The sequence below is a fragment of the Excalfactoria chinensis genome, chromosome 1 (genome assembly GCF_039878825.1).
Source record: "Excalfactoria chinensis isolate bCotChi1 chromosome 1, bCotChi1.hap2, whole genome shotgun sequence".
Lineage (NCBI taxonomy): Eukaryota > Metazoa > Chordata > Aves > Galliformes > Phasianidae > Excalfactoria > Excalfactoria chinensis.
The window spans coordinates 131,362,820-131,378,827 of record NC_092825.1 but is presented as its reverse complement, the minus strand read 5'-3'; the positions used below and the strand labels follow the sequence as shown (position 1 = coordinate 131,378,827).

The 16,008-nt window shown below is 36.3% G+C and overlaps 1 protein-coding gene across 1 annotated transcript in view; it reads left to right on the top strand.

The window, feature by feature from the left end:
* COL4A1 (collagen type IV alpha 1 chain) overlaps positions 1-16,008 on the top strand; it is a 107,367-nt gene that overhangs the window by 65,241 nt on the left and 26,118 nt on the right. Inside the window, exons 9-28 of the mRNA XM_072342939.1 lie at positions 662-745; positions 857-919; positions 1,917-1,952; positions 2,481-2,522; positions 3,373-3,462; positions 4,059-4,094; positions 4,244-4,303; positions 4,769-4,813; positions 5,028-5,081; positions 5,531-5,572; positions 6,426-6,519; positions 7,078-7,113; positions 8,170-8,334; positions 10,560-10,655; positions 11,601-11,684; positions 12,163-12,233; positions 13,788-13,979; positions 14,795-14,963; positions 15,320-15,412; positions 15,514-15,618. Of these exons, the coding sequence (XP_072199040.1) occupies positions 662-745; positions 857-919; positions 1,917-1,952; positions 2,481-2,522; positions 3,373-3,462; positions 4,059-4,094; positions 4,244-4,303; positions 4,769-4,813; positions 5,028-5,081; positions 5,531-5,572; positions 6,426-6,519; positions 7,078-7,113; positions 8,170-8,334; positions 10,560-10,655; positions 11,601-11,684; positions 12,163-12,233; positions 13,788-13,979; positions 14,795-14,963; positions 15,320-15,412; positions 15,514-15,618 (1,657 nt within the window). The remainder of the gene's footprint in view (positions 1-661; positions 746-856; positions 920-1,916; positions 1,953-2,480; positions 2,523-3,372; positions 3,463-4,058; positions 4,095-4,243; positions 4,304-4,768; positions 4,814-5,027; positions 5,082-5,530; positions 5,573-6,425; positions 6,520-7,077; positions 7,114-8,169; positions 8,335-10,559; positions 10,656-11,600; positions 11,685-12,162; positions 12,234-13,787; positions 13,980-14,794; positions 14,964-15,319; positions 15,413-15,513; positions 15,619-16,008) is intronic.

Below are 16,008 nucleotides of genomic sequence, written 5' to 3'. Positions count from 1 at the left end.
AGGATCTTGTGCTATCAGAAAAGAAAAAGGAAAAAAGAAAAAAGAAAAAGGAAAAAGGGAAAAAGAAAAAAGAAAAGAGAAAAGAGAAAAAAAAGAAAAAAGAAAAAAGGAAAAGGAAAAAAGAAAAAAGAAAAAGAAAAAAGAGAAAAGAAAAAGGAAAAAAAAAGATGTTAAAAAAAAAAAAGGATAACAATTGGAATAGTTTTCAGAAGACAAAGAGGATTCATTTTTTGAAGGAAAAGGATTCTATGAATGACTTCAATTTCCAAATTAGGTATAAGAATAGGATCTCATCCTACTTCCATTAGCAGTTCCATTAGCAGCCAAGCCAGATATTCTGATTCTTAAGTATTACTGTAAGTATTGATAGATTTGGTGGGAAAATCTTTCTGCTTACCCATTGAAAATTAGGGAATGAGTGATGATTTGGTACTGGAATCTCTTTAGATGCCTGTAAAGGGCATTTGACAATTGTGATCCTTTCTGAACTTGTACTAAATAACTCATGCCATTTTTCAGCTGAATTAAAGTGAGGTGACTTTTTTAAAGTGATCCTTTCAAATTTTGCATAGCTCTAACTTTCTTCTCAACTTAATAGTAATGTTTTTGAATATGTTTGAATGGATGTTGAAGTACTGTTCTTTTTGTTTTTTGATTATAGGGAGATCCAGGTGAAGTGATTGGTCTTTTACCTCCTAGCGTGCTAAAAGGTGATAAAGGCTTTCCTGGCCAACCTGGACTACCTGTAAGTTTAAATGATGTTAGAATAGCTGCGAGTTTAAATTAAAATTAAATAAATATCACAGCACTGAAGAATATGTATCACTTTTTAATTTTAACTTTTTATTTTTTATAGGGTCCACCTGGAACTCCAGGGTTTCAGGGACCAATGGGGCCACCAGGGATTCCAGGAGAACCAGTAAGTTTCTCTTCTAATGACTCACTTACAGAGCTCTATTACAGGAAAATCCTGCAAGGTGTTTGTTAGATATGGGTAAGACAACCAGCCTTTCCAGGCTTCATGTTTAGTCTTCTGAAATCTACTGTGACAAGATTGAGAAGGTACATGGTTTTCAATAGCAGCTGCTCCTAGAGTCCTCTTCTTGCAGATCTGAAGTTTTCTTTTGTAGGAATGGACTTGTAATAGTTATTCTTCCTTTTCTCTCTTCTTCCACTTAATTTATAGAAAATAAACTACAAAACAGCAGCCAGATCTAAATAAAATGTTTGCTGAGATGGTTCTTATGGGCAATCGAGTAAGAAGTACCATGGAAAGCAAGGCAGTACCAACTGCCCGTCATTTGGATAATTGCCAAATGTTTAAATGCTTTAAATACTTGCAATATTGTTGGATCTGGTGGAATGTACTATCTCCTCTTCCTGTGCTGGCTGCAGGTAACATTAGCAGGGATCAGTTATTTCCATCTCATGGACGTCCACCCAGTGTTTCTGGCTATTAAAATGAACACCTGTGTCAGAATTCTTATCCTACCGTAAAGGACATTCAGTTTAGTAAGCATTTGCACTTGTTGAGGTAAAAAAGAACGAGCTTAAAGAAAGAAAGATGAGCATTAATACTTACCACAAGCAGTCAGTAGTGCACAAAACTGGGGAAAAAGTCAGCAATGAAGTTATTTTGCAGTACAGTACCATATATTCTCTGTGATTGTCTCCCGTGTACATGCTGATTAGATCCATCACTCCTAACTGAGAAGAAAGGTCTGATGGAAGACCTTTGACAGTTTCTGTTCATTTATAACATGTAGGCTAAGTTGGGAGCTTCAGGCAGTAGCAGAAAAATACTTTTTATCTTGACTTAATGGAAAGATCTGCATTTTTGCTGAAATAATAGAATATGGAATTGTTTTACCTAACATACCATATACACATATGCTAAAAAAATTACTGTCTTATAGGGTCCCCCTGGGCCACCAGGACCCCCAGGCGAGAAGGTAAGTTATTTTATTAAAAAGTCTACTTGCTTAGCATATCAGTTACCCCAAAATTTGGAAACTAACGATCATAAAGGAATGTTTTCTTTACAAATTGAGATCAATTTTTATGTCTTAATGGCGGGGGGAGGAACATCACATAGAGACATTTTTAACTTTTTGTTTGCGTGGTTTGGTGTCTTATCTCAGTTGATCAAGTTAGTAGCAATTACAACATTCTGTGATCATTTGGGCTTATTTTAAAATGTCAAAAATTATCAGTAAAATGCTAAGAAATGTTAAGACCATACTGACATTAAAATGACCAGATAAATTTTGTTCTATATATTTTTTTCACGCGTTGTTGTGACACCTGCAGGATAAGGATGTGGTTTATTTGTTTCACACATGCCTTTAAATGACATGTCATATCTTTATATTTTCCCTTGACTTTAGCTATGTACAAAACATGTTGATATGTGTGTACATATGCACATATTCACTGCCGATAAAAGTGTACTTAATAATATCTGTAATTTTTATTTTCAGGGCTACATGGGCTTGGGCTTTCAAGGTCCCAAAGGTGAAAAGGTATGTCTTTTTTGAAGACTTAGAGGGCAGCTGCCAGAAATATTCTGAAGATTGTATTTGTTTTTAATAACTAAACTCTTGTAATTAACCTATGGAGAAAATCAGTGCCGTGGCATTGTGGATTTGGGGCAACTTGAGTAAATCAAATCCGTAACTCATAACTAAGTGAATAGAAGTCATGAGCAGTTACAGAGTTTGGATATGATGATGTCAGCACTGCCAGGTTATTTATAAAAATGGTGAATGTCCCATCACACAGCATGGCAGTTCATGCTGTCCAACTCCAAGCCCTTTGCTGCAGTCATACCAAACAAATGACCTCTCTAATTTTTGTCCTGTTGGTAGGTTTTACTCAGTGATACTGCTTTCCTGCCAGCTCCACGAGTGTTTCAGCACTACCTTATCTATATACTTTGAAACACAATTTTCCCACTGAATAGGATTTTTCACGAGATGGTACATCACTGAAATTAACTTGTTACCATAAAATTGCTTGAAATTTTTTGACAAGAGCAGTATGTGAACATTGCTTGGATATGTTAGGTTTATGTGTGAAAAATAAATGGTATTGATATGTGTTACTGTTTGGCAGAAATGTATCCATCCTTTATGGAGGTGTTTTACTGTCCTTCTGCATTATATAGAATCATAGAATCATAGAATTACCCAGGTTGGAAAAGACCTTGAGGTATAAGTATATGTAAGAAATATATATAAGAAGTATATATAAGCAGATTCTTACCCTTCTGTTGATGAATAAATACTAAAACAGAGTATGACCTACTTTTGTCTTTCCAATGTTGGCCTCAGTACTGTTTTTAATGGACTATCCCAAATTTGGTGTTGACAGGGAGAACAAGGGGTCCAGGGTCCCCCAGGGCCACCAGGACCAGCACCACACATGAAAGAAAAAGGAAGCGAAATCATAAAGGGAGAAAAGGTGAGACCTTAAATGATTGATCTTGTTGTATTTCTTATTACAGTTTAGGCATTAGAACTAACAAGAAAGATAAAAGAGGAGGAAGAAAATACTGAGTCGCCTACATCTTTTCAAAATTGCTTTTCTTTATGTAATGAATTTTGATGGTCTTCTTGGAATTTTCTCAGAAAAGTATGATGATAAATGATTGCACAAATAAGTAATGCGTATAACCAAATACTGAAGACCTTCTGAAGAAAGAGGATTGATAAGCTTAGCCCTGCGAACCTCAAATGTTTTAGAAAATTCTATTAGATAGCTTATGCTGGGTTTCTCATGTATGGAATCACCTCGATAAAATCTGATGCTAATTATTTTTTCAATTATCGAATAAGACCCCTTAAGCAATATATACCAGCATAATAAATTAGCTTAATGGATTCAATTTTTGTGTTTTGTCCAACTTCTTTTTGCACATCCTGCTATTAGGCATAATTCTTGGAGTGGAGAACAGAATTAATCATGCTGTCTGACATGAAGAAATAAATGATTAAAACCCTAAATGAATTCTGTGTGAAATTCTGCATACTAATCTGTGTTTTTTCTCATTTCTTTAGGGTGAACCAGGCGAAAAGGGTGAACAGGGAGTCCCAGTAAGTACTGTGCAATCTTGTTTTTTAATTACAATAAAAATATTAAAGAATCTAATGATGGTCCTGAATTTCCTTATGTTTATTTGATAAAAGCAAACATACTTTTGAATTTGATGGTGTTATTAATCTGGTGTGCATTTATTTTCCAGGGATTGCCAGGCTCAGGTTACAGAGGAGAAAAGGGTGAACCTGGGAAACCTGGTCCACGTGTAAGTATGCTCATGTTTAACAGTAACATCATTACAGTTACTGTATTGTTTTCATAAACAGATTAAACTTAGAAACCATTAGTGAAACATCAAATTTGCTTTATATCAAACAAGCAAGGGCAGATACACAATTCAGTATAGTGGTATCACCCAGTATTGTTAAAAATACCATGCTTTCAAATAGCTAAAGACCTCATGACAGTGGCTGCCGTGCTGAAGGCAGAAGCAAGACTCCCATTAATCCCAGCTGAAGCAAAATTAGGCCATTCCTGCACAGAAGTAAAGCAAAGCAGCAGGCAGTCAAAATTTTCTTGTGTTATACCCTCTACATTGTTAGCTGTGTTAGGACTCTTTAACAAATGCATTACAGTAACGATTGTTTTGTTCTGTTATATCACTCATTGTATTTAGAAATTGTGTAGCCATGGCTCTATGTTTAAACAGTGAAATTTGGCTGTTTTACAGGGAAAGCCTGGAAAAGATGGTGAACCAGGACCAAAAGGAGAACCCGTATGTATTTCACCACATTTTCAATACTATTTTGAGCATTCAAAAAGAAGGAACTGTCTGTATGTGTCTGTATTATAAGTGGCTGACATTTACTTGTCTTCCAAGTTGTTCATGTAAAATTGTATTCAGCTAGTTTAATTTAGAACTTTTATGCTTCCAGAACTAATATGCAATTGTATGTGTCTTTTCTGGTGTCACCATCTCTTACTTGCAGGGCTTGCCTGGAGGGTTTGGGATTCCAGGACGGCCAGGGGAACCTGGTGCTAAGGTGAGTCACTACCTTCTCAGAGTGACAAGTTATGAGCTTGGTCAGGTCATTGCACTGAAAGAACACATGCGCATAGAGCAGTATTAAATGGATGTTGCTGTGCTGTAAAGTCATTTCTCAAAGACTAGGGAAAGTAAAAATCAACAATACTTAGGTATCCCTGGTTTAGGTCTCTTCTACGAATCGATTAATGCATGCTTTATTTTCACAAGCTCTTTGCTTAGCCACCGAATGTACAAATGTGCATTCCTAAAAATACCAGTTTCTCTTTATACAGTGTAAAGCAATGCAGGTCTTACTAGCTAACTGATTATTGCTTATAGCGTTTCAGGTGCCTAGCATCTTGAATTTGTATGAATCTGTATTCAAGTGTTCATTTGCTATGGAAATTGTTTTGAGGTGAGGAACATCTGATCTGGATTTAAAACATAACTTGTATTTTGATCTAGGGTGAAAAAGGTGATCAGGGTCCTCAAGGGCCTCCAGGAAGAGTAAGTAAAATAAACTGTTTTACTTTAAAATTAACAGATTTACATTTTAAGAAAGTTAAAGCACTCAAACACTGAGAAATAAAAAGAGGCTGTGCATGTTCTGATCTCATTCAAATTAGTCATGTTCTCAGTTTTTCTCAGTGGAAACAAAAGCTGGAAGCTTTATTTCTAAGTATATTTGAAATTTAGGAAAGGAGTTCTCAAAGCATATGAATTTTGAATGTTTTTGAATGCAAAACTGTTAATCCATACAAACTATGCAAAAAGAGAATTCCAAAGAATATATGTCAGCTTTGTAGTCTGTAGTAATTTTTGTACAGCAGATGAAAAATGGGGCCAGTCAGCAGCAGATATATGATTGTTGTTGCTGCTTTCCCAGCAAGTGAGAAAATTCCCAACATCTGATAATTTGTATTGAAAGAAGGTGCATGCTTCTTGAGTGTTGTACTGTAGATGTAAGTATGCTGTACATATAACTCAAATTAACAGCAGAAATTGCCAGAGTAGTGTATTTTAAGATGAAAAGTAATACTAACCTAATGGATCAGTGCTTAGAACGTGCTAAGATTTCTTTACATCATCTTCATTCAGAAAGGTGTGATCAACTTCTCCACTTAAAACTACTATTGATATGAAGAAATTTTGGTAGAGTAGGAAATCCTTATTTTCTCAGCATCTACAACACTCTCACAGCAGTTGTTACCTATCACTGAGATTGGTGCTATGACCAAAACTTCTCAAAGCTGTTATCACAAAACAAAGTGGCTTCTGTACCATCAGGTTGGAATGGATGTGATAAATCTGGAGCACAGTTGCATGTTTCTAGTGTCCTTGTCTTTGTCCTGTGATTTAGATTATAGATGCTGGACCACTAGATACTTTTGGTGAAAAAGGAGACCCTGGAGTTTCAGGTTTGCCTGGACTAAAAGGTCAAAAAGGTGAAAAAGGTATGTATTTTGACTTGTCTTTTTGACTGTGTTATGCTTTTTCTTTTCATGTTAAAGGAAATGAAAATGCCACTGTCTGTAAGCTCAGGGGCTCTATATAATAGCAGAATCTTTTTTCCAAGCTATTACATTTTGTCATAGTTTGTGGCATAGTTCTTCTCATCATAAATAAGACTGCATTTGATTAACAGTTTTGAAGAGGTTAAAATGGAAAATGGGTTTATGGAGGTGAGATTAACCAGTGAGATTATGTAATAAATATAGAAAACAATGCAAGCACAAAGATGCCTGTAAAAGATTTTAATCCTAAAACTGATTTGCATAATTTGCAGTACTTCTCAGTAGACAGGGAAAAATTGAGCATTCACACTATTTATTTTTTTTTGTGTGCAGCCTTTTTGGTGTTCTGTTTGGAGACACCCATGGGTTATTTAACTTAACCTTTGATTCGAAGAGTACATATTACTTATGATACTTACTTAAATAATATGTGCTAGAAGTTCACTTGTGTTGGCATTGCTGACTTGATTGTCTAATTGAAAATTTCTCTTTTTAAAGGTTTCCCTGGTGCACAAGGGATCCCAGGAATTCCAGGTATAAATGTATGGCCACTGATCTGCTCACTCTTTTCCTTTCTGCTTCTTGGATGGAGAACTTGGAGAGGTGGTCTCTTCAACTGCCTCCAGTCTGATTTACATGGTGCCCAGGTCATGGCCTCTCCGAGGGTCTAATCCCACCCTAGACATTTCCCATGAATTGCTTTTCTGATGTGTCTGATGTGATACAACGTTGCTCTTTTCGTAGGGCTCTGGTAACTCTTAGTAGTGAGCTAAGTATGAAATTATTGTGAACCAGGGTAGTGTAGTTGCCAGAATTCCTCACAGTTTAGAGAGGAGGTGCTATATACCATAGGCTGTAGTAATCCCTAAAGAAGAATGGTTGCTCTGTCTGTTATTACCCTTTTGAAATTAAGACTTACATTAATACAGATTTATATATACATTTATACATGGTCCTGAATTGTAGCAGAAGGCTAAAAATAGTTTATCGTCAAGTCTAATGATCAGTTGTTAACAAAAATAACTCATATTAAAGTAAAAGAACCTGTGCGTCTGTACAAACAGCTAGATCTTGATGAGCTTTTTTTCTATCATCTGTTTAGCTGCTTGTCTTTATTGGCTGCTGTTTACTTAAGATTCCCACAATCGGTTTTGGTTTTAGCATTCCTGAAAATCTGCTAGCCTCACTGAATACTCATCTTCTAAAGTTCTTAGAGATGCCATCTACTTCTAGATATGTTTAAGATTTGAGTTGCTATGAGATAAGGAAGAATGTGATGGTTTCTAAATGTAGTAACTAAATGAACTCCTTTATCACCACTTTTTCCCAGCCATCAAAAATTGGTTAAATTAAATGTCATAAAGTCAGTCTTTCCAGTGTTTGCTCAGGGACTTCATGGAAGGGAGTTATTCTGAGCTGTAGAAAGCATATGCCCTGAAATTTTTATAAATCACCAAATGTAAAAGTTCAGCACCACTTTATTACTAGGATTTTCCCATTTCTCTCTGAAACCCAATGGAAGCTAACGTGTTGATAATATTATTCTTTTTACTTGCAACTTTTTTCACCTGTATTTCACTCTGCCCAAAGGTCGACCAGTTCCAGACATGGTAGGATCACCTGGTGTCCCTGGCCAGAGAGGTGAAAAGGGTGAAAAGGGGTCTCCAGGATTCCCTATACCTGGACCTCCAGGAAGGGATGGTTTCCCAGGCCCGCCCGGGTTGCCTGGCCCACCAGGTCCTCCAGGTGTAACAGGTAAGTAATCTACTCAGTTGCTTTTCTCTGTGAAGTCTTAGTAATGCACACTGCCTGGTCACGATAAAGGAGACAGTATTATAAACTCTATAATCAGGATGCATTTACATCTTGAAAAAAGCATATATGAGTTGTTAATGGATCAAGTAAAAAAAAAATAAATCAGCAGATACTAATATTGTTCTTAGCATAAAAGATGTTGATCATGTATCACAGTTTACAAGTCTGCAGTATCAATATACAGACTGAGAACATATAAGAATTTTGTACTGAATTTCACTATCTTTCTAATTTCTTAGAAGTTTTCTGTGCAAAATGAAATTATCTTACAAGAGAATGAGGTTAACACTTGCCTTATGGAGGTAAATGAAGTGTTAGTAATGATGGGACAAATACATACAAAGAGTATTTGTAGTAACAACAGCAGCATATTATATAGCTATGTGAAATTAGCTTCTGACAAAGCATTTTTAAAGGGGAAGATAAAGTATTTGACATAGCACAAAAAGTCCATTTTTGATAGTACATATCAGTCAACATCAAACATGTAAATTAAATAAAGAAGCATGTATGTTAGGGTTACTTGTTATGCAGAGTTATATTAATAGTAATTTTATTAATACCAGGCTTAGGTGTTTCCAATTTCTTCCTAGTTTTGTGTTTTATGATTCTATTATACTGTATTTGTCATGAGTGTACTTTCTATGAGCCCTGGGCAATCTGTGCATTTAAACAGTACTGCAAAAAAAATGTTTCATCTTTTATATTTAACCATCTATATGTGTTTTTTGGTTCCTCACAGCATTCATTTGGACTTTGTATTGTGTAATTGTAAACTGAAGTGTTTGATGTTATGCAACTAAAGAACCATAACATAAAATTGACAAGAGAACTAAGGATAATAGCAAATACAAAATATTAAAAGTAATAATCTGCTTTCCTATACAGTTTTAGGTAAATGCTGTAGATTAACTTGTCTTATCTATTTTGTTAGGCTGTACATCCTAATAAAGAATTAGCTTTTTTTACGTACACAGTGAGAGGAAAAGTAGTGTTTTACTTACAGTTTTTCAGCAAATTACAAAATGTCTACAGTTAACAAGGGTCAGGTGAAACTTGTAATGGCATGTGCAGATGGCATGTTTATTTTATGCAGCCTTTGATTCCTTTGTGTAACATCCTATAGATTTTATTAGAAAATTGAAAGCTACATAGTGCCTTTCCATAGTTGTGATTCTGGTAAATTTTTTAAAGGTTAAATATGAAATAGAAGATGATAACCCTATTGCAGTAGTTTTAACAGCATTTTATATTGAAAGAAACATTCTCCATGGAATTCCTAAACCAAAAGTGTCTGCCAATTAATTGTTGCAAAACGCAACCCTTAGTGGTGGGAATTAAATAGCAAGCTCTCACCTTGTCCCTTAAATTAGTAAGAACAATTCCCACTGTTTTTTTATTAAACATATTTCTCTCATTGCTTAAATTTGCTCCTTCCCCAGACTCTTCTTTAGCTTTCTTCAGATGTGTAATGGGAAAAAAAATAACTAATTCTTTGCATTTAACTGTTGTTTCTCAAACATCAATTGAACTTTATGACTATTGACTTTGGCCAAAATTATCTTAGTTTGTATTAGGTCAGAACTGACATCATAACATCAAACAGAATAGGCTCAATTTGTATTCCTGTGTAGTTTGCTAAATCTTCTCATTTGTTACCTATTTCAGTTCCTAGTATACTTAGTTTCACATTTTCAGAACGATTTTTGAGTGTAAAGAAGTTAAACAGATGTTAACAATCTGCTCTTGACCTAGAAAGGTTTACTGTTTTTCTAGGTTAGGTATAAAAACATTGCATAAAAAATTTCTTCAGAACATCACCATTTTCTTCAAGGTTAAACGATATACATTTTTTTATCCAAAGCACTTCTCACAGCCAAAGCTTAGAATAAAAATATGTTTTCTCTGAAGGCTGTTTTTGAGCTTGTTATGGCAGAGCCATCTTTTATTTCTGTAATTCCAGGGGTTTCTTAAGTGGTCTATCTGGAATCAGAAGAAAGAATTCTGGTTAGTTCTTCATATTAGAAGACAGAAATAGGGAAATGAAAGGCTATCCTGATTTATGGCTACTCACAGATACATTTAACTGAAACATTCATAAATGCAGCCCTATAATAGATACTTGCATTTGCCAAACAATAGTCTGTATTGCATTTCAATTGCAGATGGAATTGATCAATGTCAGCAGGGGCAACCCGGTGCACCAGGTATACCTGGACCTCCGGGACAACACGGATTTCCAGGAGAAATGGGAGAGAAAGGTAATATTATTTAAAGTAAAAGTGCAGTTGCTTCCTATTGCTTTGTATTTTGTGGCTTGAAATGTCAGGAGTTGATCTAGTCAGCATGATCCAGGGAAACAGTATTTAATATTAGTTACAGAAACAGTTCATGAATGTGCAAGGTGCTTGATGGGTCTCTGATCAGTAGAAGAAAGACACTGTTGATTGAGTTGGTTGACACAAACTTCACTTACATTTCACTTAGCCTACACATTGCTGGGAAGAAAAAAGGGTTGAGTATAGACTAATTAAGTACAAATTGAGCTGTTCACAGCAATTTAAAGTATGACTTCTGAGATGAAGAGTTTGAGAAGGGAAGATGAGCTGGCAAAGGAAATGGTTTATGAATCATTACCTTGGCTATAATTGAATCTAAAATTGCTACGCTTGTAAGTACTACTGTCAACTATGTGTTTTAGCAGTATCAGCTAAATGGACATGTACAAAAAATGAGCTATGCTCACTTACATAATGGTTCCTAATTTCATTCTACAGACTTCTTTTCTAAAACCACAAAAGTGCAGTGGCTGTAGAGTTTCTTCTTTTCTACTTTAAACTTTTAATATCTCCTGTACCTGGTGTATAGTTCTCTTCCTTTCAATCCTCTTCAGTCTGGTTTCTTCTAACTGTCCTGTTATATATTATCTGTAGGATAATAAATAAGCTGATATTCATTCTATTCCTTCAAAAGTTTTTAAGGCTTTTGAATATTAGTTTACTGATAAATTCTCTTCGAAGAGTATAGATAGAAATAACACATTTATTTTTATTCTTTCAACATGTAGTGTATTGGGTTGACATTTGCCACTGGATTCTGCCTGCTACAGCTGCCTTAAATCTTGGCATTGTTATTCATTACTTCTTCATTACTTCTTTTTTTTTTTTTTTTTTTTTTTTTTTTTTTTTTTTTTTTTTTTTTTTCAGGTGAAAAAGGTGAAACCTGTACCTTGTGTGACAAAGTAGGACCTCCTGGACTTCCAGGACCACAAGGACTACCAGGTCCAGCAGGTAAAAAAACCCAGCAACTACCTGAAAATTAACTGCCAAGGCTAGAATCCGAAAGTCCAGTGTATACTATGTGGTTAATTATTTTTTCTCCCATTAATCAAATTGCCTGTGAAACTAATGGGAAAAAAAAAAAAAAAAAAAAAAAAAAAAAAAAGACTATATCATAGAAGTGCCACATGTAAACAGTGATAACATACTTAGTATTTGTTCTAGCGATTGTATGGAAAAAATTAATGCTTTATGTAGTTTGAAGACTGCAAAGTTTGCCTGGTAGGTCAGATGACCCATCAGCTTCTGAGACTGTGAACGCAGACACATGAAACCCATTAGCACGTGAACACAGAAAACTTCACTGACTTTAGCAGAGTTCCATTTGTTAATCAGACACTTTGTGAAAAGTCAGAAAGGCTTCATATTATATGAGCAATTTGTAAAAGAATGCAATAAATGGAATTCTTATTTTTCTGTCTCTGATAAGGTTTTCCGGGACAGTCAGGTTTCAAGGGTGACAGAGGCTTACCTGGACTTGATGGCCTTCCAGGCGTACCTGTAAGTAATGGCTTAGTGAATACTATCTCTGTATTTTCTATTATATGATCAAAAATATTCAGTATTTGTGTAATAGTTCTGTTTAAAAATAGACCAGCACAGTAATATAATAAAATGGAGGAACTGGATTTACCTAGCGAAATAAACTAAGAAGTAGTGCTGTCTAGCTGTGAGAAGAAAAAACAGCTATCAGAAATGGGTTGCATTTTTGTGCTTACCCATCAGATAAACTCAGCAGTGGAGCTGGGTGAAAAGCAGGATTTCATGTGTACTACATGTAGGTCTGCACTCACCTTCTCATGTAGCAGTGTATCTATCCAGTAACTCTTTGCTAATGTGTACGTAATATATTGAGGGAGTGCCATCTAGTGTAGTGTAAGCAGTTAGTCAATGTTAGCATGCAGTACGCTTCAACAGTTTGTGTGTTCTGTGTGCTCTATGTTGAAGTGACCACTATTTTGTTGATGCAGAGTAACAGAGCTCTCTCTGAGTAAGGCTGGATATGGGAATCAGAACAGTTCTAATCATAGCACATGCCTAAAAAGGCAACTCAAATTACACCTAGATGAGCAATGTACTAGCAAATAGTATTTGATCTTGCAAGAGTTTACCTGAAATTCCCTGCATACACTGTGGTATGCTGTGAAGACCCACTTTAGTATACATGCTCCACTAGCAGAAGTTAGATTTTAGCACCATTTCTAGTATAAAGTGAACTGAGTTTTCCAGAGTCTTTTTTTTTTTCCCCAAAACTCTTTTCTTCTTCCATTTGAGCATTTTTGGCAACATATGAGTGGCGTCTCAGTGACTTACTTTCACGTGCACTAACTTTAATGCACACTGGAATTAACCAAGCTTCCTCTCACTAGTAGTGAGAGATGTGCACCTTCAGAAGATAAACCAAACATCATATACAAATTCCTTGCTCAAAGAATCGGTTTCTTGCTCTTAAATATAAATAAATGCTAGATACATGTATTTAGATAGCAACAGTTAGCTGGGTGGATTCCATTATCTGTTTCCATCATGATAAAATGAAGTCCTCAGAGACTGAATTTACTATAATATAAATAGAATCATAGAATCATTGAATCGCTCAGGTTGGAAAAGACCTTAAAGATCATCGAGTCCAACTATGACCTAAACATACTAACCTAACTCTAACAGCCCTCCACTCAATCATGTCCCTGAGCACCACATCCAAATGGCTTTTAAACACATCCAGGGATGGTGTCTCAACCACCTCCCTGGGGAGCCTATTCCAGTGCTTAACAACCCTTTCGGTAAAGAAGTGTTTCCTGATATCCAACCAAATGCAGTACCCATGGTGTGATATATTGGCAGCGTGGTCAAGAGAGGGAGAGTTGCACAGATTCCTTATTTACACTGCTGTATCCTGGAAAATATTCTCATTTTACCTCCTTGGCTGAAAACCAATTTTTTTTTTTTTTTTCTATTTATATCTAATCTTTAATTTCTGAAGGTCTGTTTTCTTTTTTATCAGTTGAAGAGTTGATAGGGCAACTGATGACATCTGAATTTATGAAATTTCAGGGGCCCCCAGGCGCTCCAGGACTCATTGGCCTCCCTGGGGCAAAAGGAGAACCAGGGGATTTTACTTATGATTCCATCCTGAAAGGTGAAAAGGGAGATCCTGGTTTCCCGGGACAACCAGGTATTCCTGGAAGAGAAGGAATACCAGGAAAGGATGGATTGCCAGGTCCTCAAGGTCCAAAAGGAGCATCGGTATGTATGTTTCTATATGTTTACACACTGTCCTGCTGCATGATTCTTTATTTTTGCATCCTGTCCTACATGTTTTATGTTTGTTGTCCCTATGCTTTGTTCCATGTCTTGTCTTTTATTTGAGTAGTTTGTTCCTCCTCAAAAGATTCTGTTTTTCCTTGAGCTGGTAAGGAGTAGGGCCCTTCAACAACAGAGTATTTCAGAGTTTGATTCTGACCTCTCTCTGAACATGTCATGCAAATATGTAATCCAGCTCAGACATAATCATTATTTGACTTCCTGTTTTTCGGACTACAGAGTAAGGTCATTTCCCTCACAAAGTTGTGGGTGTAAGCATTATTTTTGTTCCTTTCCCCCTTTATAATGAGAACTAATGGTGATGATTTAACTTGTATCTGGAGAATATTAAAGGAATGCACTTGTCCAAGTAGGGATCATTAATTCAAGTTTCAGCTCTGTTCCAGCATATCTACCTTCTGTAGAAACTAATGTTTTTAAGACTTTCTGTGCTAGAGAGCTGGTATGGATGTGGATTTGTATCTGCAGCTCAGATTTGTTCCAAGATCCACAATTAGGAAAGCAGCCTTAAACGGTCCATTTATCAACACTGTGCACTAGGTGTGATTTCAGTGTGCTGGCCTACATGGAATTTGGTTCTTTTTCCATTGTGTTCAGTGATTAAGAATTGACCTTCTTTGGTGTTACAGACAAAGATGCTGTGCTAGAGCCAAGTTAAAAAATACTAACACAGGTAGAAGAATGTATTTGATCTTGCCAGTTAGGCTTAATCTTTATTTATACTTTCCAAAAATTAGGGTACAGCTGGCTTGAAAGGAGAACGTGGTCCCCCTGGCCAACCTGGATTCCCTGGGGTACGTGGTGAAAGAGGTTTACCTGGCCCTCCTGGGATAGGCACTGCAGGGCTACCTGGTGACAAAGGAGACAGAGGTTTTGCTGGAACCCCAGGTTTACCAGGTCTTCCAGGTAATGCTATAGTATGTTCTTTTAAAACAATTAAAAATATAAAATAATAATAATAATAATAATAATAATAATAATAATTTTTTAAAAAGCCTAATTTTGACCAATGGAACAGTGTTTTCTCCCAGCAGCTCACTTGCACATTTTTTAGGTTAGTTTCTTTTCTTTTTTTTCAAGTTAGACCAAACAGGATGGTTTAAACACATCTTAAACCTAATTCATTTTAGTTTTCTATGAACTTTCTATAATGAACCTGATAAATGTTGGTTGTAGCATAGAGAGACTAACATGACTGGCTAGGTGGATTAAACTTCTCTGTTTAATCTGTTCTCATACTTAGTACATCTTTACATTTTCAGGGGCAAAGGGTGAAGCGGGACGAACTGTACCACTCCCTGGACCTCCTGGGGCAGATGGCCTTCCTGGACCACCTGGTTTCCCAGGACCCCAAGGTAGTACAGAATCCTTTTAATCTTTGTCTGATTATCATAATGGTTTTGTTTCCCCGAAGCTAACATTTGTATTAACATTCTTCTTGTTTACCCTTGTGAAGGTGACAAAGGGAATCCTGGGCTTCCAGGGAGACCTGGCCTGCCAGGAGAAAAAGGTGCTGTTGGGCAGCCAGGTATAGGGTTTCCTGGACCTCCAGGACCCAAAGGTAAGACAGAGTTATCTGTGATCTAACAGAGCTGATGTAATTGCAGTGTGGATGGAGGACAACAGTCATCCAGCCATGGCTGCATGGAAGGCTTTGGGAGGAGTAGCAGAAGAACTTCCCTTTTGAAACTCCAGAAGAACCACAATAAGGATATTTCAAGGCACACCTGCTTTGTGCAGTGATGTAGTGCAGATACAACCAGTGTCAACAGTACTGCCAGAATAGAAAGTGATACAATGCGTATTACATTATAGCACCTGAGGTTTCTGAGAGATGAGATGGCCTTTCTGAAAGATGAGGCACAGCTTAGTTTGGTAAAAAAAAACAACACAACATGTTGATGTAATAATGACTTTTTTGGACCAGCACTAGCACCTTTGTTGCATCCCA